At 39.7% G+C, this 24638-nt stretch overlaps 1 protein-coding gene across 1 annotated transcript in view; it reads right to left on the bottom strand.

Annotated features, from left to right (window-relative positions):
* ABCC4 (ATP binding cassette subfamily C member 4 (PEL blood group)) overlaps positions 1–24638 on the bottom strand; it is a 235733-nt gene that overhangs the window by 171708 nt on the left and 39387 nt on the right. Inside the window, exons 2-7 of the mRNA XM_032785946.2 lie at positions 20910–21020; positions 15847–15967; positions 14799–15023; positions 9696–9785; positions 8500–8663; positions 1801–1926 (exon numbers count right to left, since the gene is read on the bottom strand). Coding sequence (XP_032641837.1) covers positions 1801–1926; positions 8500–8663; positions 9696–9785; positions 14799–15023; positions 15847–15967; positions 20910–21020 — 837 coding nt within the window. The remainder of the gene's footprint in view (positions 1–1800; positions 1927–8499; positions 8664–9695; positions 9786–14798; positions 15024–15846; positions 15968–20909; positions 21021–24638) is intronic.

The raw sequence follows: 24638 nt of genomic DNA, 5'->3' as shown, positions 1-24638 counted from the left end.
AAGCGCGCCACTACACAGACATTCACACGTCGCGCAGCACAACATAAAAGCGTGATGAGGTTCACAATCTCGTATCGACGAGCGAGATACATACATCACTGAGTCTCATAAGCATTGGTCTGCTGAACTCAGGGTTTTGAGTTCAATCCTTGAGTGGGCATTTAGGGATCTGGGGCAAAACAATCTGTCTGGAGATTGGTCCTCCTCTGAGCAGGGCATTGGACTAGATGACCTCCTGAGGTCCCTTCCAACCCTGATATTCTAAGGACAAGTGCAGAGTCCTGCACTTAGAATGGAAGAATCCCATGCACTGCTACAGACTAGGCATTGCTAGGCAGCATTCTGCAGAAAAGGACCTAGGGGTTACAGTGGATGAGAAGTGTGCCCTTGTTGCCAAGAAGGCTAATGGCCTTTTGGGCTATATAAGTAGGGGCACTGCCAGCAGATCGAGGGATGTGATCATTCCCCTCTATTCAACATTAGTGAGGCCTCATCTGGAGTACTGTGTCCAGTTTGGGGCCCACACTACAAGAAGGATGTAGAAAAAATGGAAAGAGTCCAGTAGAGGGCAACAAAAATGATTAGCGGGCTGGAGCACATGACTTATAAGGAGAGGCTGAGGGAACTGGGATTATTTAGTCTGCAGAAGAGAAGAATGAGGGAGTATTTGATAGCTGCTTTCAACTACCTGAAAGGGGGTTCCAAAGAGGATGGATGTAGACTGTTCTCAGTGGTAGCAGATGACAGAACAAGTAGTAATGGTCTCAAGTTGCAGTGGGGGAGGTTTAAGTTGGATATTCGGGAAAGCTTTTTCACTAGGAGGGTGCTGAAGCACTGGAATGGGTTATCTATGGAGGTGGTGGAAACTCCTTCCATAGAGGTTGTCAAGCCTGACCTTAACAAAGCCCTGGCTGGAATGATTTAATTGGGAACTGGTCCTGCTTTGAGCAGGGGGTTGGACTAGATGACGACCTGAGGTCCTTTCCAACCCTGATATTCTATGATTCTATTATTCTAACCCTAGCATCAAAGGAGGATTAAACCATTACAGATCCCTGCACCTAGAAAAGGGATGAAGATTGAGAGTCCTTACAGAAATGCAGGGAGAGACACAGGAACTGCAGCAAGGAGGCAGTCTGCTTCTCCCACCACAAACAGCAACAGTCAGAGGCTCCTGAAGGAAAAAGCTTACAGATACCCAACACAATTAGGGAAACAGTGGGGTCGCAGCCCAGAGATCCAGCCCCAGACTGGTTAAACTGCAGAGTTCCACCCTTGAGAAAGGTGCAGCAACAGGCTTGCCACCTGTTTAACCTGATGGCTGCACTTCAGATGGACACAAAAGGAGTCTAAGTACAGCCTCTATGGGATTCTAGATTTATACCTAAGGTGAGAAAAGAAATCCCATGATATTCCTCAGAGAAAAGAATTTTGCAGGTTAAAGTCAGGAGAGCCAGTAAGTCAATTGCGAGGATGAAACTCTTTATAAATAGAGGACACCTGATGTAAATAGGTTGTTAGGCAATAAACCAAATGTGGAAAGAAGAGAAATGGTGATTTTGTATTCACACTTACAAGAAACCAATTTTAATAAATATCAATGAACTTTTTTCTGCCCACAAGACAAACTCATACAGCCACCCCTTATGCAGAGCTGAAGAAAAAAATGACAAAGCTGTATAAGGGTTCTAGGAAAATCCTGGATTTCAAACCCAAAAATAAGGCATCTGCTAACATATAAAAACCTACATGAATTCAGATCAAATACCATGGCATAAATTTAAGTGAAACACTGATTACCTTCGTATACTGCTAACTAGTTCTGAAAATGATTTTTCCCAGGCATACATTTTTATTATCCTCATTCCAGTTATGACTTCATTCATTGTCCTAATCCTGACATCTGTGAAGGCTGCAGTTCTACTCCTGTAATTAAAAGAAAAGTTCTTAGATTCACAACAACAGTGACTGTTCAATCTGTACTGTTACACTTATACAGTAAACTTTGATATGCAGTAAAAATTTGGGTTATGTATTCTCATCTATGCAGTTTTCAGTGAAGAGCCTAGCATTTGTATACACTGGGAGTCTATACACAGAGCACTGCATGTACCAGTATATACAGACACTGTGATTATATGCTTTATTTTAAAATAAGAAAATGTATTTTTCCATGGTTAAGATTAACTGAAATATATTTTAGCCAGAGTAAGAATATTTGCCAATAAAAAAAATAACCCGATAAAGAAAATACCTCCCATCAATTGTAACATAACATATAATAGAGATTTTCCTAACATATTTAAAAGACAAGATAAAAAAAAGGGAAGGAAAAATACTGGACATTCAAGAAGTAAATAATCTGAGTTGAAAATGCGAAAATATAAGCATTTCTCCAAAACAGTATGTTAAAGCTTTTTCTGCCACACAAAGTGGGGAAAGAGGCTCTTCTGAAGAGATCAATGAATGGGATTCATCTGATCTTGATTACTTCTTTGGCTAATTCTGCCTGAAGCACAACAAAACCCACGATATTGAGCATTCAAAGTAATTAGTTATAATTAGACCTGGTGAGAAAATTTTCATCAAGATTAAATTTTTTTGACAAATGAAGGGGGAAAAAAATGTGAACTCTTGTTTTCTGACCAGCTTCAAATATAATAATATTCTGCATCCAGAGCTATTGGTACCTCATAAGCAGGTAGCATAAACTCAGTCAACAACTACCAAAACCACCAGTTTCTTCAAGAAGCAGTAGACAATATGAGAGGGAAAGCAGACCACCTCTAATACTACATGGAAGGAGAGTGGGTATCTATTATAATTCATGCCTTCTGAAAGCAGGAATTATAAGAATGAAATTTTCTTGTAAATACATATAATATACTTCCAGACCTTAAGACTTAAAATCACCAGGGATATTTAAAAAAAATAATATAAAAGATAGGTACAAAAGTGAAAGGAAGTAATAACAGGAAACAATGAGAAACGGTCACTATTTGTTGATAACTGTATAAAATGACAGCAGGATTTGTTGTTTAGGTTGCATTAAACATATCTATTCTAGCCCCATATTTCCTGTTGCTTATAACCTGGGATCCAAGATGTCTATTTGCCATGGAAAAACGTGGAATTTTTATTTTTACAGAGAATCTTTAGTTTTTACATTTTGCGAATAAAAACCTGTACAGTGGAACTCCGTTTATCTGAGCCTCCATTATCCAGCTTTCCAGATTAACCAAACCAGGACTGACAGCCCGACACCCAGGCGACGGGGCTCCCACTGTCAGCCCCAGGCTTCAGCTGAAGTTGCAGCCCTGCCACTCAGGGCTGAGCTCTCCGGATTATCCAGATTATCATCTGATCTGGCCCCAGTCTCAATTAGACTAGATAAAAAGGGTTCCACTGTATCAACAAAATATTGCATTCAGCTGATACCTATGTATATTGTGGCTAGGGAAACTGAAGTACAGTGTTTTATTTTAATTGTGGAAAAACACAAACTTTTTTTTAATCAGAGATTTTGGTTTCGTTTTTCTTGTTATCGTGGAAAATTAGGATCTCTGCTTATAACTAAGGTACTAGTTTATCGTGTCAAACAAGTTTAAAAAAACATAGCTTTTTAATGGTCAAAAGTCACAATTTAAACTGGGGAAAAATTAACACATTTTTTCATATGTATGAAATGGTTCCTTATTTTTAAAGTATACTAAAACCATATTGAATTCATTCACGTAGAAAAGAAAACATAGTAAACATAACATATTGATAATTTTTTATTTATAGTAGGGTTTATTTTGATACATCATGTGCTAATTTTTTCCACTATTGCTACTACCAACACAGCTCCACTAACAGCAGGAACTATTGGAGCGTGTAGCAGGGTGGACCCCTGCTCCTGCCCTGAAGGAGTTAAAAACAGCCCTGGGAAGGGGCTGTGGCTGGAGAAAGCAGCCTTTAGGCTGGGCTAATTGGGGAAGTGGCTGCAGCTAGGGCCACGCCCCAAACTGAGCAAGGGTCCTCATAAGAAGGACAGAGAAGCTAGGAGCAGTCAGTCTCTCTCTAGCTGTAGAGGAAGATGGGCCTGGCTGCCGGGGGCTAGAGGCACAGTACCTGAGGGGAGCAGGGCTGAGGACAGGCTGAGGAGCAGGGGAGCTCTAGCCTAGAAAGCCCCAGGCTGTGGCCTAGCATTAGGCTAAAGGATACTGGGGGCTGCAGAGGGCAGCCCCAGGGTAGGCAAGGGCAGCAGGTCCAAACCCCTTTGCCTATGATGAGTGGCTGATACTGCAGTCTGCCCCAGTGAACGGGGGTTAGATGGAGACTGGGCAGTAGCCATATACTGAGGCAAAGTGGGGATAGAGGGTGGGGGTCCCCCAGGAAGGGGAAACCCTCAGAGAAAGGGGTGACTGCTTAGGGGCAGCACTCCATGTAAAAGGGCACCAGGTCCAGGGAGGGACACGGGGCCAGAGGACAGGTGGATCACTGGCCTGCAGAGGGCGCTCCGGGCTGGGACCGAGCTAATTCCCAGAAGTCACCAGCAGGAGGAGCCGCAGGGGTGAGTCCGCTAGTCTACAGAGCACTAGTGTGGACAAGGCACTAGCACATCAGGGCTAGACAGCACATTCTATAGTAGTGCCCCGACCATTGCTACTACTGTTAGAATTGGAGAGAAATTTCAGAGAAAATAGGCTTGTGTATGCATAGCGAAAGAAGCCATTCTGCAAAGCATTTTTCTTTCATATACAAGTTGTGTATAGAGATGATAGGATTTCTGTAAAACCATATCACTTAGGAATGCAGCACATGATGTATTAAAATAAACCCTACTATAACTTTTATAAGAATTTATCGATATTTTTGTTTACTATGTTTTCTAATGTAAACAAGTAGGGTGATCAAATAGTAAGTGTGAAAAATCGGGACAAGGGGTGGGGGGGGGGTAATAGGTGCCTATATAAGAAAAAGCTCCAAATATCGGGACTGTCTCTATAAAACTGGGATATCTGGTCTCCCTATAAACAAGGCTTGCTAGCAGAACACAGGAAGACAATATAGTATCAGTTACTCTTGTTTCATGTCAGGAAGATTATCTTTACAACTATGATGGTTACGAACTATTTTAGCGAAAACTGAAAAACTGCCACAGAGGACTACTGAACAGCCATAATACAAACACCCTCTTCTCCCCATCCCCAGATAATAGCAAAAAAAATCGAATATGTGATTTGTTTGTGTAACAAATAATCAGTCTTACTTGTAACTTTGTGAAATGTTTACCTTTCAGATGCTTATTTTCCAGGATTGGTCTCCATACAGTCTGGAATCCATACCAGAGTAGATTTTGTATGTTAAAGTTTGTAGGATTTAGGCAAGGGAGAGGGAGCTTAGTATGGGGAGAATGAAACAAACAAAATAATCCTTGTTATGATTTTTAAATTCTCCCAGTGAGGGTACATCTACACAGTCCTCAGTGGTGAGTCTCAGAGCCTGGGTCAAGAAACTCGGGCTCATGGGTCTTGCACTACCGCACTAAACAGAGATGTGTAGACATTGCAGCTCAGACTCTGAAGCGTAGGGAGGAGGGTAAGCTTCAGAACCTGAGTTTCAGGCCTACACACAACTTAAAAGCTCTGTCCAAATAGCTATTTTTAGTGTGGTAGCACGAGTCCAATGAGCCTGAAACTGTTGACCTGGGCTCGGAGGCTCACTGCCATAGGCTGCTGCTGAGTTGTGCAGACATTCTTGGAGGGGCTGAGGACAGAAAGTTAAGTTTCCTATAGTAATAGTCCTCAGTGGGAGCGTCTTCAAGTGTTTCAGTGAAAATTAGTTTTTATTTGGATGAGTTATTCCCCACTGGAAAGTCATATTTGCACATGCACACTGGAGGCCAGATTCTCACTAGTGTAAATCAGAGTAGCTCATGGACTTCCATGGAGCTACGACAATTTATACCAACAGAAGACCTGGCCCCAGATTTTTAAAAAGGACAGATCTAATCTCAGCACATGCACGTTAGTTGTGCTACACATGCACTCACACCAATTTTAGGTGTGAAAAGGAAATGTACCAAAGGCTTCCTATAGACTTCCTAAACTGTGCATTAGAGGTTCCCTCATATAGTCCTCAAACTCCCACTGGCTTTAATGGTAGCAGCCACGGTGCATGGGATACTGCATACCAGTGGTGCCTAGCCTAATAGTGGAATGAATCTTGTCTAACGTCTTCTCTTTTAAATCACATAGAAAATTACATTTTTAAAGTACATTTAAAGAGAATGCTACCATTACATGGTTAAACCCTGAAAAAGTCTGGAAATTATAATGCTAAAATAATCTCAAGGTTGCTCCCATGCATATATGTACAATACAATCTTCAATTTCAAGATCACAAACTGTTTTTCAAATAATACAATATAATACATACATTTTAGATAAATGTTTATGTTTGGCTAACAGTAGTACCATATAATACAGTGTCCCAGAGACCACAAAGGTCATTTATACGACAAGTACACTAATTAGTCTTACTCAAGACATTACAGAATAAGAGTCCCATCCTGAAAAACAGGTATTGAAGTCAATGGTACTGTTTGCATGAGCAAAGTTACAAACAAGCATAGATATTTGCAAGACTGGGGCAGAAGTATAAAATGTTCCATAATAATGAAAGTTAGCTTCTCATGCAGAGCCCATCTAAACTTGCAGCAGTGGCTCCAATCCTACAATTAGCTCCATGCAGGGGGACCCCCTGTGTCCATGCAGACCCCCAGTCACTTCAATGCCCACACACAGCTTATTGCAGGATTTAAATCTATTTCAGTTTCATTCCCTGAACTGCAAATTAAGAGAGACTTATGCACATGTGCGCAGATAAGTATCTTCCTCATCATCAACTTATTCCTTCCCCTGTGCTGAGCCTAAGCAATGATCTGCTGCTGGTTGAAAAACATTGAATATTACATGGCCACTGACTAATTATTAGAATACATACCTTAGAGAAGAGAATTTCTCATCTCGTTGTGTGACCATGGGCATGTCACTTAATCTCTCTGTGTCTGTCTGTTTTCCCATCTGTAAAATGGGGATAATAATGCTTACTGCCTTGAAAAAGCACTTTGAGATCTATGGATGAAAAGCACTATGTAAGTGCTAAGTATTATAATGATTGTTAATATAAAAAAGCCTAAGTCAATAAAGCTACATTGGATCATTACAACAATGAAAATAGTGCAAGTGTATAGAATAAAACATGGTATATGTATGTATAACTAAAGTTGTGGGGAGGAACTGTATTATTTTATTATTTGAGAAACAATATGTGACCATGTAACTGAAGACTGTATCATAGTGAATATGCACAAGGAACAGCGTTCTATGGGTAACTCTAATTTGGTAATTTCCAGACTTTTGAGTGCTTAGCCATGCAATAACAATGTCAGTTTGACTATTTTCACAAAATTCTACCTTCAGCCAATCTTAAAACAAATAAAAACGTCAGTACCTAGCCATATAGTTTTTATTATATAAAGACAATGCAGGAAACTATTCACACTATAACAGGTTATGACACAAAGAAGAGCCAGGCCAAGCTCACAGACATCCACTCGTAACACATTAAAGAGCTTTAATAACATTCTCAGACAAAGCCACCAAATGCTTCATTAAAACAGAATACATTTGTAAAATAAGTTATCTATTAATTTAACACATTATTAGAACTTTGCCATTATAAAAGTTTGAAAGTTAGGGAATCAGAATACTGTAGTTTAAGAAAAATGATCAGACTTTCCGCAATATTTAATTTTGGGGGGGGGGGGAAAGCTGGTGGGGTAGGGGAGGCCGTAAGGTCTGAATCTGGTTGGAAAGATACTGCAGAGCCACTAGACATAAAAACCCTTCCTGTTACAAATCTTGCACCACTACTGATGTCCTAAGGAGCCCATTTCTTCCTTTCCTTCCTCCACCGCACTTTTTCCTCACAGCCGCTCCCCACTTTCAAGACCCTGAATCAGGGGTACCATTCTTGCAGATGAGGAGCCTTGCATAGGAATCTTTTCAGAGCTTCTGACTGCAACATCTTTATCATCCTCAGAGGTCAGACCTTGTGAAAAACCAAGGCACTCTCTTTTTCCTGTTGCAAGGAACAGCATTGTCCACAACAATCCCAGTCCCTAAATGCTCATGCAGCAAGACATCAAGGTTAAGATTTTTCAAAATATTAGGACTTCCAAGTCCATATGTAGGCAAGAAAATAAGTAACCTGATTTTCAAAAGGATTGGGCACCCAAGCAGGTCCCAGTGACTTTAATGGGATTTGCTGGATGCTCAACACTTTTGCAAATCACATCTCTTATTTTAGATGCTTCTTTTTGAAAATATTGGCAAAGAGTTGGAAATTGAACCAAGGGCCTAGCCCATGGCAGTTTTGACATCAGGCCAGCCAAACACATGCACTTTCACAACCTGCACAGATAATGTGCACCATAAAAGTTTACCTTACCTTAGTGAAGAAAACAACCTCCCAATACAGGTTTGTAAAGGAAGTAGAATAATCAGAATTGCCATTCCTGCAAAGCATGATGGGCCTATTTCAATCCAGAGAAATGCAGTTACTGCTATAGCTTGAAGTGGTCCAGCCCATAAAAAGTGTAAGAAAATCGTTACCTGCACAATTAGTTAAGATATAAACACAGCTTTTAGCATTAATTGAAAAGACAAAAACACAAATAAAACCCTTATCAGCAGGGAATTGTATATATAAATATATATAATTTTCCATTTTAAAATATAAATGTTTGCAGGTTTTCTGCTTTCCGCAGACCCAGACTAACACGGCTACCCCTCTGATACTATGAGGAAATGAATAATCTTATTCAGGGCACAGTTTGAATAGTGCACAATAAATAAGGCCTAGGGCCACAACTGAATGACGAGGATAAAACAAAAATACTGACTGCCTGTTCGTTCAGTCAGTTCCATCCTTCCTATGCACTGAAACTGATAGGGGCTGTGGAAAACATAGTAGGTGCTGGTGTAATCAGAGATTGTAAGGCATTTCCTAACTTTTGAATGCTTGACTTGGCAACTTTAATAATGTTCTTTTAATGTAGTTTTTTGTGGGGGTATTTTTTAATATTTTGTTTAAATTTAAAATATTCTAGTAAAACACACACAACATTAGGGTGAAGCCTATTAATTCAACAGCAACACTGCCTTGGGATATCACTTCAGCCCAGGATACCTTATTATAAAGCATGGAAGTGTTTCCCAGTTACTACAATAATCCTGGTTGAACTGCAGCTTAAAAGCTAAAATGAAGGAGTTTTAAATGTGCTTCAGTTCACTCAACAACCTTTTAAAAACTAAAATGAAAAGTATCTCAAATAATTCAGTCAATTGCAGAGTTACCTTTAATACGCTTACATGCACCAGCACTACGCCGGGTTTATAAACAGAGCAGGAATATCTACACACACAAAGAAAATGGATTTTTTTTCCAATTTCAAGAAGATGTTGCTATTAATATGTTTGCTAAAACCACTTTTAAAAATCAATACTAAATTATGAGCCTAAGTTGTCACTTTAACAATGATTGTGACGTGAAACCTCATCACCCATACCCCTCAAATATTGCACTTGGACCCATCTCTCATCTCCGTACCAGAATTGTCTAAGAAGACCAATAATAAGTCTTACCTGATCAAATTTGTTCACATCATTTGATAAAAGATTTACTATTTGACCTGTGGTAGTTTTTCCCAAAGCTGTGTTACTGAGACGAAGTGCCTGAAATAGAAAAAGAAAAAAAAAAATAAAGCATTCTTAAAATATTTTAAATTAACTACCACATTGTATGGTATCAGAATAGCTGCATCATCTCTTCTAAAGCCTAGATGTATTATTGACAAATCTGGCATCCGAGCTATGAATTATGAAGTATTTTAAAGATGAAGACATGAGAATTCTTGGAACTGCAGTCTAAAGGCCTTAGTTAAAACACTGGCTGGTGATCAAGATTTGGCTCTGAAGTAGAAAACACATATCGCATAATATATTGGGGGGCGGGGGGAGAGGAGCAGAATTGACATTAAAAATCTATTTCCCTCTGCATTTGCAGAAGTGACTCAGAACATGAAAGTAATATGGCAAAATATTAAACCTGAACCGAAAAAACGCACATTTCTTTCACATGCATCCCTCCGTCAAGAACACTTGAGCAAAACTAGACTGGAAATCTCTATCCTGAAGACTCATTTTGACCTGCTGAGTCTTTGCCCCAATCTTCCAAGGATAACAATAGAGCACACTGCAAATACCAAAATACAGGTACTGTAAACGTGAAGATGCAGAGGAAAAATGCCAAGACTTTTAATGATGCCCACTGTATACTTGAAATATATCTTCAAGAGGCAGATCAAATAGTTATTGGAGTTGTTATTTATATTACATCACTACTGAAAATATTGCTGGTGCTTTCCAAATAGGTTCTTCTTCAAAGAGCTTACAACTGAAAGCCCTGATCCTGCAAAGACATAACCATGTGCTCAACTTTAAGCAAAGTAGTCTCACTGATTTCAGGATCTGGAAAGATCAACAAACCACCATTCAACCAGTAAAATGTCTGAAGTGGTCTTAGGTACATGTCTTAGTAGTTATGTTTGTGTGTTATGTTTCACCAACTCTCCCTCCTTTTTTTTTAGGTACAGCAGCTAACCTGCTTCACTAGTGCAGCTCCAGCTTGCCCACCCTACAAAGATTCGGGCTGACATCCTCTGAGAAAGCAATCAGCCAGATAGTTCCCATATAAATAGTAAAGTTTCTAAAGGTTGTCTAGGGGTTGGAGGAGGTGTACACAAGACCACACCTACAGCAATTCCTGCTGCTCACTCTATCATTCTCTGCCACTGTTATGGGTGGAGAACCACCCTTCCTGTAGTCATTGGCAACTCTTGCAGCTTAACTGCTCTCAGATTAGCATGCGTGTCATAAAAGAAATCTCAGAGAAACATCTACATTTTCCTGACAAAGAGAACGAGCCTAGACCTAAGTCTAGGGAAATGGCAATGTCAAACACCAAGCAGTGGCCTTAAGCTTGTAACCAGGTTCCATCAAAAAAACTCTATTTTAGCTCTCTCCCCATCCACTAACATACTGACTGGGAATGTTGGTTTGGCCTGAAAATTGCCAAATATACTTCAAAGGCAAAAGAGAATTTCTGAAGGAATTGAAGAAAATTTACCAAGGTGGATTTTTGTTTCTGTGTTTGTTTGTTTTTGAGTTACAGATCATTAAAAAGAAACCCTGATTTGAAATTTTTCTATTTGTCAAATGTTTCTCTCTTTCTAGCACAAAACACAGTTTGGTTAATATCCCTTTGAATTTAATATAGTTACAGCTCCGTGTAAACACATGGCTGGGCTATGTTTTGGGAGGCTGGAGGGGAGGAAACTAGGGTGTAACTACATAAAATCATTAATGATTGTTGTGGAGAAGTTAAGGTGAATCCTACTCCCAGTGCTGTCTTCTTCTGAAATGCCGCCTTCTTTCAGATATGAGCTCATTGGTCCTTTGTCCATTTCCTTCTGCTGTTACAGGCAGTTCTACTCTCCTCCCAACCAGATATACCATCTAAATAATATTGATATCATCCCTGGATTAGGATTTGTTTTAGAATCAGGTTAACTAATTCTGGTCTCTCTTCTTGGATCTTTGTTCTCTCCCTGTTCCAAATTGTTGGTTGCAAGTATAGAAAGATGGAAAAATATCACTGTAGAAAGGACCAGTTTATTTCCACTGAAGGGACTGCTGTCACATTTTAGAGTCCCAACCAAAAAATCTCTGGGTCTCACAACTTGAGCTGTTTTGTTTTTTTTCATTTCTGCCAAACTGAAGAGAATCCTTAGAAAGTGAAGCCAATTATTTTTAAGATAAGCACTGCTTCGATGATCTTTGGTTTACAGCTTCAGACTGAGAATTAGTCATGAGACAGATTCTAGTCCCATCTTTGCAACAGACTTCCTTAGTGTAGCATCTTATTATTAACACTTTTTAGTATACACTAAACATCTTTTTGGAGTTTTAATAATATAGATAGATAATGATTTGTTCTACAGATAAAATTAGTTTTCTATCCCTTCATATGAAGGGAAAAGGAGTACAACAATTTAAGTAACTAGCATTTGAACTTCAGTACTAGGAATCTGTCATTTACTATGGTTAACAAAACTAGCACACATAGTGACACCCAGAAACCACTGACAGAGACTTAGCATTTCACGTATATATTTACGACAGATATTAATGAATGCCAAAAGAAAGTATTGGGAAATTAGCATTCAGCTTTTCTTTCAGAACTGTACATCAAGGATTTATAAAAGGTATGACGTATCCATACACCTCAAATGAGGATAATTAATTACAATGTTTATTGGTGTTCTACCATAACCTCAACCTTCACCCTGAGGAGTAAACATTGAATATTAATCTGCTTTCATCTCATAAATTTAATCATGCCTAGAAATGAAGTGAACAATGTGAACATTTTGCCTTTCCAAGCTTTCAGCCCTCCAAGTGAATATCAACACTGCAACAAACAATGCTTATTATACAAATATTTCATGAATTTCAAACAAAGTGTGCTATGATAATCAGTATAGTAAATTAATTCCTTAGAGATATGTTTATGTACAAGAAAGTAGTGTGCCATGTTAGAACTGAGTTCCCAGAGGATAATTTCCAAGGTATCAGAAGAGGGAGGAGGATAAATATGTTCATAAAAAACAATTCATCAGCCCAACATGGCCTGAGACATTATTCCCCACTTTTTTCTCTCTTACTTTACTATAAATTATGGAGTTCAGAGATGAGGATGGAGAGAGGAGTAATCTAAATGTTAACTTTAAGTGGGGGTGTTACATGTTTTAGAAAAGAGGAAGGGTTGCATGTTTTTCCCCTCTTAAAAAGAAAGATTGATTAAAATTCAATCTGAATGTAATCTAAATGTCTAATCCCTGCCTAAGCTTCATTTCTGGGGCAAGGGTGACGAGGGCACTGCTCCAAAAATTTGGAAGGCAGGTAATTTAAGTCATACCACCAGAGCCCCTAACTATATAGATAGGACATTCTTCCCTCTGCCACCTCCCGTATGGTTCCTATATCAAGGGCTGAAAAGAGGGAGAGAAAAGGAGAGACTCTTGTACTGGGGCCCTGAGGTCAGGGGTCCCCTCAAAGTGTTTTGTGTAAACAAAGTGAAATGGGAGGGAAGGCAGTGACCAAGATGTGCTGCGGCCCCAAAATTTCTATTTACAGGCTTGCCTACATGGAGGTAAAAGTAGAGAGAGGCCTCGTGGCTTGAAGGCTACCACCAGCCACAAAGAAGCTACTGACAGCTACTAAGGCTATGGCTTCTCAAGATCCACACTGGCAATGGACGAAAGCAGCTTTTCATCCTGTGAGCTGCCCAGCTACTTTCCCTGCCTGCTCTGGCCTGGTAGTTGCTACTTCTGCTTCTGATCCACTAATCACCTGGCTCCTCTCCCTAGATGGTGACTGCTACATGTTGATCAGTACATGTAGGTGAAAGAAATGCAGAGACAGGGGTAGAATTAAGTGACAGACCACAACTTTAGTAACTTAAAGATGGGGAGGAGTGCTACCTCCTCACCCCTGCTCACATACCAAGCATTTAATTGGATCCAGTAGAGAATCACGGCTCTCACTATAACCAATAACTCAGGGCAAACTCTCTTCAGCCTAAACCCTAGGATTTACCTAATTTCTGATTCCTCTCACCCTCCCTCCACGTGGGAGATAAAGGGTACTAAGGGTGAATTCAGTCTGCAAAGACTTCAAGTCTCCCCTTCTTACAACAACAGGGTCACTAGCCACATCCCAGTCTCATTTACCTCTGGGACCTGGCCCTTTGAGCCTTTATTCACACTGGACACCAGGCTCATGTTGGAATGGATTAACATTTCTGTATTCCTCCTAGTGTTAAATTCCCATCCTATTCTTACTCCTTTTAACCTGAAATATGTGAAAAACCCTCTGGACCTGCCAAGAAAAAAAATCCTTCCTCATCCCAGGAACTGGTGATCTGTCAGACTCACAGCATCCTGGAAAGACAGCTCAATATAGCTCAACTACAGGGAGGGTGGGACAGCAATACTGCAAGTGACCTCTGAGAGACTTTAAAGTGCAAGTGACCACCTAGGGAGGTTTTAAATTGAGAGGCGGGAGCTGTGAGAGCCAGCAGCTCCCCTAATGCCCTCCCTGGCTGGTCAAAGGGAGCAGAGAAGCCCCTGCTCCAAGCACAATCCCACATGTACTTTGAGGCATAAGGAGAGGCTTTGCTCCAGTCTGTCTGGACATGAGCGCCCCCTTTCAGGAGTTGGCTATTCTCCTACTCACTGGTTTGATCAAATTTCCTCCCTTCTGAGACAGGAAGGTGACAGGCCGGGAGGGAAGGGCCCATTCTCTCCCAATGGATCTCTTGAGTAGAGGAGAACGAGCACACAACACTCAACAGCTCCTTTTCCCCACATCCTCTGGAGCTCAGGCAATAGCTTACAACATTATATAGACATCCATATACTGTTGAGTGCAGTATAAAAAAAGTCAATACATATATAAATGCTAACCCAGATTTTCATGAATATAGACTTATACCCTATTCCTTCAAATGCCATGACATCAGAACTATTGCAAGAGTGAAAAATAATTCAAATACTTAATTTTAAACTGATTACTAGAACAGCTAACTTATATACACATACATTTGAAAAATGAAAGGTTGCTTACCTTCCGATAAATCATGTGACATATCGCTACTCTCAATTTCATGCCAGCCCGTTGTACGTGATAAAAGTATAAGTGGTGTGTTATGGCTAAAATCAATGTACATACAGACAAAGCAGCTGCATAGCAGTACGCAAAATTCAAAGCAGCAGTATCAAGAGGATCAAAAAATTCAAAATAATTAATAATTTTTCCCAAAAAGACTGGTTGAATTACTTTGAGTGTTTCCTAAATGAAAGAAGGGGAGGGAGGGAGAGAAATAAATAAAAATAAATTTATTCTGTAGTTTTCTATCCAAGTTTCTTCCAAGGCAAGTAAGAACTTTCTCGCACACCCTTCTTCCTTTTTATCTTGCTTTAAATACCCAGGCCAGTTTTTATTGCCATATAACCCAGAAGAAATGGACTTCTGTATTAACACATGTATTTTAATAGTATTAAAATTAAAATATTAAAAACTTTTCAAAAGTTCTCTAAGCCATCAATAAAACCTTTCATGTTATCATAACAAGTTACATAAATATAGATCTCCTTTAATTTCTGAAGACCACATGGTACTTTTTTGTGACAGTTACATTTAGAAAAAATATTTTTTTAATAATTCATCCCACTAACCTACGGATACTGTAATGTACAGAACAGCAGCAGATATGAGTTCAGAAACAACTCCTTGAAGGGGGGGAGGGGAGAGTTGGCAATATCACAGAGATAATGTGCTTTCAGTTATATCAGTGTAATCCCACTCTTATGCAGTTGTAACGGAAAGGAGGAGACACTAACCCAGTGTTTTCAACTTCTAGTAGTCTGTGTGGCCCTACTGTATTTTTATGAGAGCGAGATGGTTAAGGAGAGACCTCCAAGTCTCTGACAAACAAAAGTACAGAGTTTATAGCTGCTACTATCTGACAGAAAGAAATTATAAATAGGGAAAGAGTTGGGTCCCAGAATGAAATCACCAGTATTCATTAAAAATGCCTATTGGACAAGACTTACATTACTATTCGGTAAAAAGATATCCAAAGATACATTGTATTGTATTTTCCATCTCTTACCTCAATCAATGTGAAAAATCCCAAAACTAAATAGGATTTCCAATAACAATGTAGGATTGCTTTTGTTAAATGTGGCATTCTTGCTTCTTTTTTAGCTTTTTGCACCTCTTTATCCCAGTACCTAGAAAATAAAGTAAAATGAGACTGGCAGACAAGAAAGGTCTAACTTAAAAATCAACAGAAACAGATCATTTGCTAACATTGTAAAAAAGAGAGTTAGGTCTACAGTAGAATTGCCAAGTTATTTGGTCAATCACTCCACATCCTGCACAATTAAATACTTTCTCTTTAAGAACCTGATACCAAAATAATCTTTTTTGTTTTTTAATTTTATTTATTAGTTGGCTCATGAAAGCCTGTGGTTAGTTTTACAGGCTCATTTTGTTCCTCTGTGCTCAAGAACACACTGATAATATCAACAAACCTTGGACTAGCTGCTGATTTATAGAAACTTACAACAAAGGCCGAACTAGCAAGTCACAGTCCTTGGTTTGTTCTCAGCCTGGATCAGAGTGAGCCAGCTACCTAAGTTAAGGGCCAAGTCACGATAAGCCTTCCTGGCACTGGCCTGCACTGAGGCAGTGTGAGATGCACCACCTCAGCAAAACCCCTCAAGCTCCAAGAGGAACAGAGCAGCGTGCACATCCACAGTTCATTAGGTTGTGAAGCACGCTCTCTTATCTTCACCTGGTCGTGTACTTAGGTGAAGGGGAAGTGGAATTTTGTTTATTATTATTATTATTTGCATTATATTGCCTCAGAGCCCCAGTCATGAACCATGACGACATTGTGCTAGGTGCTGTACAAACACAGAATAGACAAGCTCATCAGTTAAGGGACTACACTCTAAAAGGTGGACTCAAGACAGACTCAGGGTGGAAGAAGGAGGATAACACACAAGCAGAGAGAACAATGTGATGGTGGCAAACATCATCGGGTGGATTGCACCACCTGTGGTGCCCGGGCTTCCCCAGTATGTGCTCCTTCCTAAGGCAGGGACTGTGACTGTGCTTGACCTTTGCATTGTGGCTGGGCACCTGCACACGAGCAAGACACAATCTGTTCAAATCCAAAGACAGTAAGAACACAAGTGATCATTCTGTTAATATAATGTGATCAAGAATACACCAGCACCACTCTACAATTGTTGAAGCATGGGATTTTCACATAAGGTGCTCCCTCGTTTCTGGAGATCAAGTGCATTCCGCTGTGCACCGAGACCCTGTTGGTCTGAAAATGTGAATACACCAAGGTCTCAAACTTGTTAAAAGATGGCACACTAACTTTGGGCGTGCAGAATAGACGCCAGAAAGATATTTTCTTGATTACTGAGATATTTTTTCTTATCGTCTCGGGGGGGGGGGGGGGTCCCTCCATTGTAACTGACACGGGGGTCTAGTAGAATCGCCAACTGAAACTAAACTGGCCTTGGAAGACCTTCATCCCAGAGAGAGTTCCACATCTTTGTCAAGATGTCTTTTTAACGTGGGGACCTTCACACTTAGATCACACAAGCCGATGCAGAAGATTATGAAGTCCGGTATTTACACTCACATTCGTAGAGATCGGGAGACTCGCAAAACACCAATTCCTGCCGTCTACAAGAGTATCGCAAAGTTTCGGGTCTGTTCATAGCTTCATCAATGATTAAATAAATGCAGAGAGTACACTTATAGTTTGTGGATGATATCAAGCTTGTAGGGGCTGTAAGTGCTTGGAGATAGGTTTAAAACAAAATCAATCCTGGGACGAAAACTGAGAGAAATGCGCTGAAGTAACTAGGCATGAAATTACACTAAAGGGACAAACTCGAAAGTACTCCATTTAGGAAGGAGCAATCAGCTGCAACACATATATGCGGAAACAGATTGCCTAGGAAGGATCCTGCAGAAGGATCTGGGAGTCATAGTGGATCACAAGCTAAATATGAGTTCAACAGTTGTAACACTGTTTCAAAACAAACCACACCACAATTCTGGGATATTTAGCAGGAGTGCGTAAGCAAGTCACAGTAATTATTTCAGCGTCTATTCTGGGTTATTAGGTCTCAAATGGGTATTGTGGTCCCAGTCTGGGTGCCACATTTCATGAAAAGATGGTGGAGAAATGGGAGAAAGTCCAGAGAAGAGCAAACAAAAAGTAGAGTGCTCTTCTCTGACTTCTCCCATGTAGAAAACATGACCTATCAGGGAAGACTGAAAAAATTGGGTTTATTTAGTCTGGAGAAGGGAAGACAGAGAGGACATAACAGTTTTCAAGCACATAAAAGGTTGTTACAAGGAGGATGGAGAAAAATTGTTCTCCTTCACCTCTGAGGATAGGTCAAGAAGCAATGGTCTTAAACTGTAGCAAGTGTGGTTTAGATTGGACATTAGGAGAAAATTCCTAACTGTCAGGGTGGTTAAGTGTTGTGTATTTGGTTGTCGTGGTAATAGAATCTTGTTGTTGCTATTGCAATTCAGTTAGATTATTAGGGGATAGCCCAGCCAGTTTTGGCTGGTTTTTGGTTAGTTCAATGTGTGGTAATAAATGGCTGCTTTTAAGGTTTTCAGTTCTCTGTGTCACAAGTGGTTTCTTCCCAAAACTGTTGCCCCCAAGGATATAACATTAAGCACTGGAATAAATTGCCTAGGGAGGTTGTGCAATCTCCGTCACTGGAGATTTTATGAGCAGGTTAGACAAACAACTGTCAGAGACGGTCTAGATAACACTTAGTCTTGCCATGACTGCAGGGGACTGAACGAGATGACCTCTTGAAGTCCCTTCCAATCTGACGATTCTGTGATTCTATGATTTACGAATGACTCTCCTTGTCTGTTATCAAGTAGAATAGAAAGTGAAAATGCACATATAGACCCATAGATTCTGCTAAATATCCCATTATGTCTATGCAAGTATTTTTCCTGACCACATGGAAAGGAAGTGCAATTATTGCAAGAGTCACTGGAAAGACTTCACCCTCCTTTATAGTGAAAGCCCTGAACTCTACAAGGCATATCAGTGGATTTTCACTTTGATTATAATGAGAACTCGCTCAAATTGATATTCACTTCCACCATAATTAGGTTCTACTATGCTAATACTCTTGGAATTCTGCAATGATCTGCTGAACAGATGTTAAATGCTGCATTCCAAGGGGATTATCAATTTAACTACTACTTCCGCTCTAGCTAACTCAGATTCAAAGAAGATGTCGTTACTCCTTGCTCCTTCTCCTTTACAAAGAAGTCCTTGCTTCAATCTAGTTAAGAGTGACAATTAGACCTTTCAGAAGATTCCATCCACCTCCTCCACAGCTGCCTCTCCTCATGTAACAGCAGGAAGTTAAGAGGCCATCCCAACACTCATCTGGTACAGAGGAGACAATCTTTCAGTAGGAAAGCCCCCTACAGATATATTGAAACACTGCTTGTTTCAAGTTATTATGTAATAAAAACCTCTCTCCTATAATAGAGGTACTGATGAGGTTCCTGTAGGAGCCTCAAGAAAGAAAATTACCTGCATGAACTGTTATTCTCTTAAAACAGGTTATAATAAAGATATACTCTTGGTCCATGATCCCAGCACATGACTGGAATGGACTCTCTTAACCTTTAAGCCTACCTTGAAAAAGGATATTTATACCTACACTTGGAAGGACTAGATTTTTACCAGTAAATGTCAGTAGACAATCTATTTCACCCTACACACACAAGCCAAAAAAAAATTTTTCCATTGATAACAGAAATTTACAGATGGGCAGAGTAAGAAAAATGCTGTTTGAAAACTTAGAAGTTTGATTTAGGTATATGTACTGTGTATACTTACACATGTGATGTTGATAAATTGTGTTTTAACAACTATAAAGCTTTAACTTTTTGAATCTCAGAGTCTGTCATTAAATTATTGTCTGATCCTCCCATAACTTCCCACAACTGTAAAAATTTAAAATCAATAAAAACTGAAAAAGGCTTAAAGCCCATAATTTTGCATGACTTTTATTTTTATCAATTTAAATTTTCAAAGTGTTTAAAAACAAACATTAATATTAACTGTCATGTTATAAAAAAAAAAAAAAATCAAGTTCTGCCAACTCTATTCATACCACTGGACCTATACCAGGGCAAAAATCCTAGTGAGATAAGCCCTTAGATGTCCTGTACAGCTAAACTCTCTCTATCAATCAGTAGCATATTTTACCTTTACTAAGGGAATGTTGTTGTCCCTACTAATTCATTTTGTTCTGTTTTTCGAGCAAAAAGGTAGAAAGCGCAAACTTGTTCCCGTCTCTGTAAAGAGAGTAAGTTGCATAATATATCTGTACCAAAGCATAGGACTGCTTTATTAAGATATAATTATTGGAATGTCAGAGTATAGAATCTTCAGTTCCAGGCATTTTGTAGAGTGCTATTCAAATGAAGCATCTTTGAAGAAAAAATGATAATGCAAATCCTTTTACAGTAGCTCCTCACTTAACGTCCTAGTTATGTTCTTGAAAAATGCAAATTTAAGCAAAATGATATTAAGTGAATCCAATTTCCCCATAAGAATTAATGTAAAGGGGGGGGGTTAGGTTCCAGGGAAATTTTTTTCACTAGACAAAAGACATTATATACATACACAGTATAAGTTTTAAATAATTTTTAACAAACAATTTAATACTGTACTCACCAGTGATGATTGTGAAGCTTGGCTGAGGCAGAGGCATAGCACGGTTGGAGTGTGTGGGCCTGCCCTGTTCCACCTGCCTAGTGTTCCAGCCTGGGAGCATGGTCAGGGTGTGGGGGGGCTTGCCTGCCCCCTGGCTGGAATGCCAGATGGGCAGAGTGGGGCAAGTCCCCACGTCTCGACCCTGCTCCCCAGCAAGAGTGCCAGGCAGGTGGAACGGGGAGAACCAAACAACATTATAAGGAAACATTGCAGGACTTTAAAGGAGTATGTTCTCTAATAGGTCAGCAACCTAACAACGAAACAACATTAACTGGAAGGATGTTAAGTGAGGAGTTACGGTATATGTTTTCATCCCAGAGCTCTCATCTTCACAGTGAAGACATGACTACATGAAGTGTTGATTTTTTCCTTACCATTGCAACTCCTCTCCAACCCTCTCTGATGAATCTTCAGCCAGCACTTTATACATATCATCTTCTTCAAGCTTTCGTTTGTGACCAGTAACAAATAAAGGATTCAACCACCTATTTAAATATACAAATTTTTATATTCAGTCAATGGAGCAGAAAGAGTAATTTACTTATGTATTAATTTGATTTCTCAGGTACTTATAAGCCTTCCCCACCCTATTACTGTGGTAACTGAGCACTTCACAGTCTTTACCATATTTATGCTCACAACCCCTGAGAGGTAAGAAGTCCCTCTGATTTTACAGATAAGGAACTGAGATACAGAGAGACTCAAGGTATGTCTACACTGCAATTAGACATCTGCAGCTGGCTTATGTCAATATAGAAGTTGGGGCTCAAGCTGCAGCCTGAGCTCTGGGACCCTCCCACCTCACAGGGTCCTCGACCCTGGGCTCCACCTTGAGCCCAAATATTTACACCGCAGCTGAACAGGACCTTAGCTTGAGCCTCATGAGCCCAAATCAGCTAGCACAGGCCAGCCATGGGTGTCTAACTGCAACGTAGATGTACCCAAGGTGACTTGCCCAAGGTTATGCAGGAAGTCTGTGGCAGAGCAGGGAACTGAACACTGGTCTCTCAAGACCTCACCACCTTCCTTCCTCTCCACTGTCCAGACACTGGGTATTGTATACTCTTACCAGCACAGAAAGCATGAAATAAAGAATATTTTGACAATCAGTCCCTTTTAAAAGGAGTGGAACTCTGGCTAAGTAGAAGAGCTTAAAATTTCCCGTCAATAAAAAAAATTAGTCACAAAATTTACAGCAAGGAAATATACATTAGAAATGACACTTATGAAAATACAGTCAGATAATAAGGTAAATTTGTATCACTATGAGACACACTGTTATAATAATATTTTAAGACTAAAAAGAGAGATAGGAGTAATCACAATTCTTAACATCTTTTAACAGTTTTATACAACAATTCTGGTGATATGTCCAATTAAATCTTTAAATGGAGGATATGGTCCAGAATTATCCCTGTTAGAGAATTTTCTTAAAACTGGAATCGCCTTCATAATATTTATCTTCCAAATGTACCAAAAACTACAAATGATAGCATGTAAACTAGACAAACCAAAATGTAAAACATTAAGCTAGAGACTGAAATCCCACAAATATAGGAAGAAATTGTCCACTATCAGACAAAACATCTAAATCTCAAAAAACAAAAGAACTATATACTTCATTATCATCTCCAACACAGTCTTTCTGAATAACTTTAGGTAGTTAATTAAAGTTCTTGGGATAGAAATAGAACCGAGGGAATAATTGATTTTCTATTCACTGGCAGAACTGAAAAATGCGGAAACAGAAAAACAAATTCCTCATTTTGGGTTGAACCCCAAACCAGAATTTTTTTAGTTTCTCACAGAAATGAAGAAAAAAAAACCCTGAAAAAGTTCAATTTGAGTTAAAACATTCTGCTCAACCTGGAATTAATTTTTTGAGGGTGGGGTTGATTTAGAAGTGTAAACATTTTATTTTGAAAATGTAAAAAAATCATGGGATAAATCATGCATCAAAGTCGTGAAATGGGCTACAAATGCAATAAAATATAAGGTATTCAAAAGTTTAACAAAAGGAGGGAAGCACCAAAGATATTCCTCGCCTAGGGTACTGTTTGGTCTAAGGCCAACCCTGGTCTTTATTAAGTCCATAATTTCTGGTGTCTAGCCGAGTTATGAATTTATGTTCCCAGGCTTGTCTTTTGAAGGTGTTCTGCAGGTTTCCGCTGAGGAAGAGGACTGAGAGGTCAGATATGGCATTACCATTCTGTGAAAAGTGGAAGCTGAAGTTAGACAACTTCAACCTTAAAATAAGATGCAATTTCCTACCAGTAACAGTAATTAAACAATTTAACAGCATAGCAGGGGAGGTGGTGAACTCACCATCACTTTGAGTCTCCAAAATGAGATTAGATATCTTTCTGAAAGATGTGCTTTAATACAACTGCTGGGAGAAATGCTACATGTGTGCCAGGGTATCAGGCTATTTGGTTGTGATGGTCCCCTCTGGCCTTGGAGTCTGAATCTAATCCCCCTGTTCATTCCCGTCCTTCATGAGTCATAGAGAGAACAGAAAGTTCTGAAGTGCCTTCAGTATGGTCATAACACCAGCAGCTCTACATTTTGACTATGACTATAATAAAATCTCATACTTCAGGACTTCTGCCAGTCAGCCAGAGGATCACAAAGGATTTTTTTTCCCCCAGATACACAACTGTCCAGATGTATTCAGGGGAGGAGGGGAGGTCATCTTCCCCTAAAGCATCAGGGATGGCCATAACTGGAGACAGAACACTCACCAGAGCTCTGAGGTGGTACAGACAGACACTCTTCTTTCTCAGGTGTCTGCCTGGTGGGTCTTGCTCACGTGTTCAGGGTCAAACAAATTTGGGATCATGAAGGAATTTTCTCCCAAGTCAGACTGGAAGGAACCTTGAGGGGGTTTTGCCTTCCTCTGAACCACAAGGCATGGATCACCAGCTAGGATCATCTGGGCATATCTCACCAGTTGACCCTTGACCTGATTTTATGACCTATGACACTGACTCAAGGGTGATTTTATGCTTGCTAGAGGTAAAATGACATTATAGAAGTATAAGATTGACATGGAGTATATTGCTTATTAGCGTGGAATATGTGTGGACGGCAAATATACAAACATAAGCAAATGAGTTATTAGGCTTGCTATAACTGATAGCCTGTTGTATGCCAGAGGCTGTGATTTAGCTAAACGGTGTAGGACTAAGGTGATATCTGATCTACAGTTATTCTGCACTGTCATTCTCAGAGACAAATGAGTAACCACAAATGGTACCACACCATGGGATTCTGCAAGAAAGAAGCTGGGGGTGAGGAGGGGGCTTTAGCAGTTAGGTTGTTACGCAATATCAAAGCAGTTAGACTGAGTGCCAGTAAAAATGAGGTAGGATCAGAGGCTAAAATAGGGAAAGAAGAAGTTAAAAATTACTTAGACAAGTTAGATGTCTTCAAGTCACCAGGGCCTGATTAAATAATTCTAAGGAAGGGTAGAAGGGAGTATAGCAAAATAGAGACAATGGATTTCAGGAAGGCGGATTTTGGTAAGCTCAGAGAGCTGATAAGTAAGGTCCCATGGGAATCAAGACTGAGGGGAAAAACAACTGAGGAGAGTTGGCAGTTTTTCAATTCAACTACTGTGAAATGTGGATTCTTTGTAATTTGAAGTAATTCAGCCAAGGTCATGGGTCTATTACATGAGTGGGTGGGTGAAGTTACATGGCCTGCAATTGCAGGAGGTCAGAGCAGATGATCATGATGGTCCCTTCTGGCCTTAAAGTCTATAAGCCTATCAGAAGGCAGGTCCTGATCAACTTACACTTTCTTGGGACCTGATGAACCTGAAGAAATGGGAACTGGGTGTGGTATTTTGTACTCTTCCTTAGGTAATAGTAGGGATAATAATATTTGATCTTTACCCTGATTATAAGGTCAATGCTGCCCTTCCATATGTGGAACGCATATGTGGTCTTGGATGTCCATAACTAAGCATTCATAGTGATTTGTATCACTTATTTCTTAATTCTAATGTAGAATCATAAGATCATAGACTGTAGCACTGGAAGGGACCTCAGAGAATAATCTAGTGCAGTCCTCTGCACTCATGCCAGGACTAAGTGTTCTCA

Source organism: Chelonoidis abingdonii, chromosome 1, assembly GCF_003597395.2.
Source record: "Chelonoidis abingdonii isolate Lonesome George chromosome 1, CheloAbing_2.0, whole genome shotgun sequence".
NCBI lineage: Eukaryota > Metazoa > Chordata > Testudines > Testudinidae > Chelonoidis > Chelonoidis abingdonii.
The sequence above is the reverse complement of the archived record's forward strand: the minus strand, read 5'-3'. Positions and strand labels throughout refer to the sequence as shown.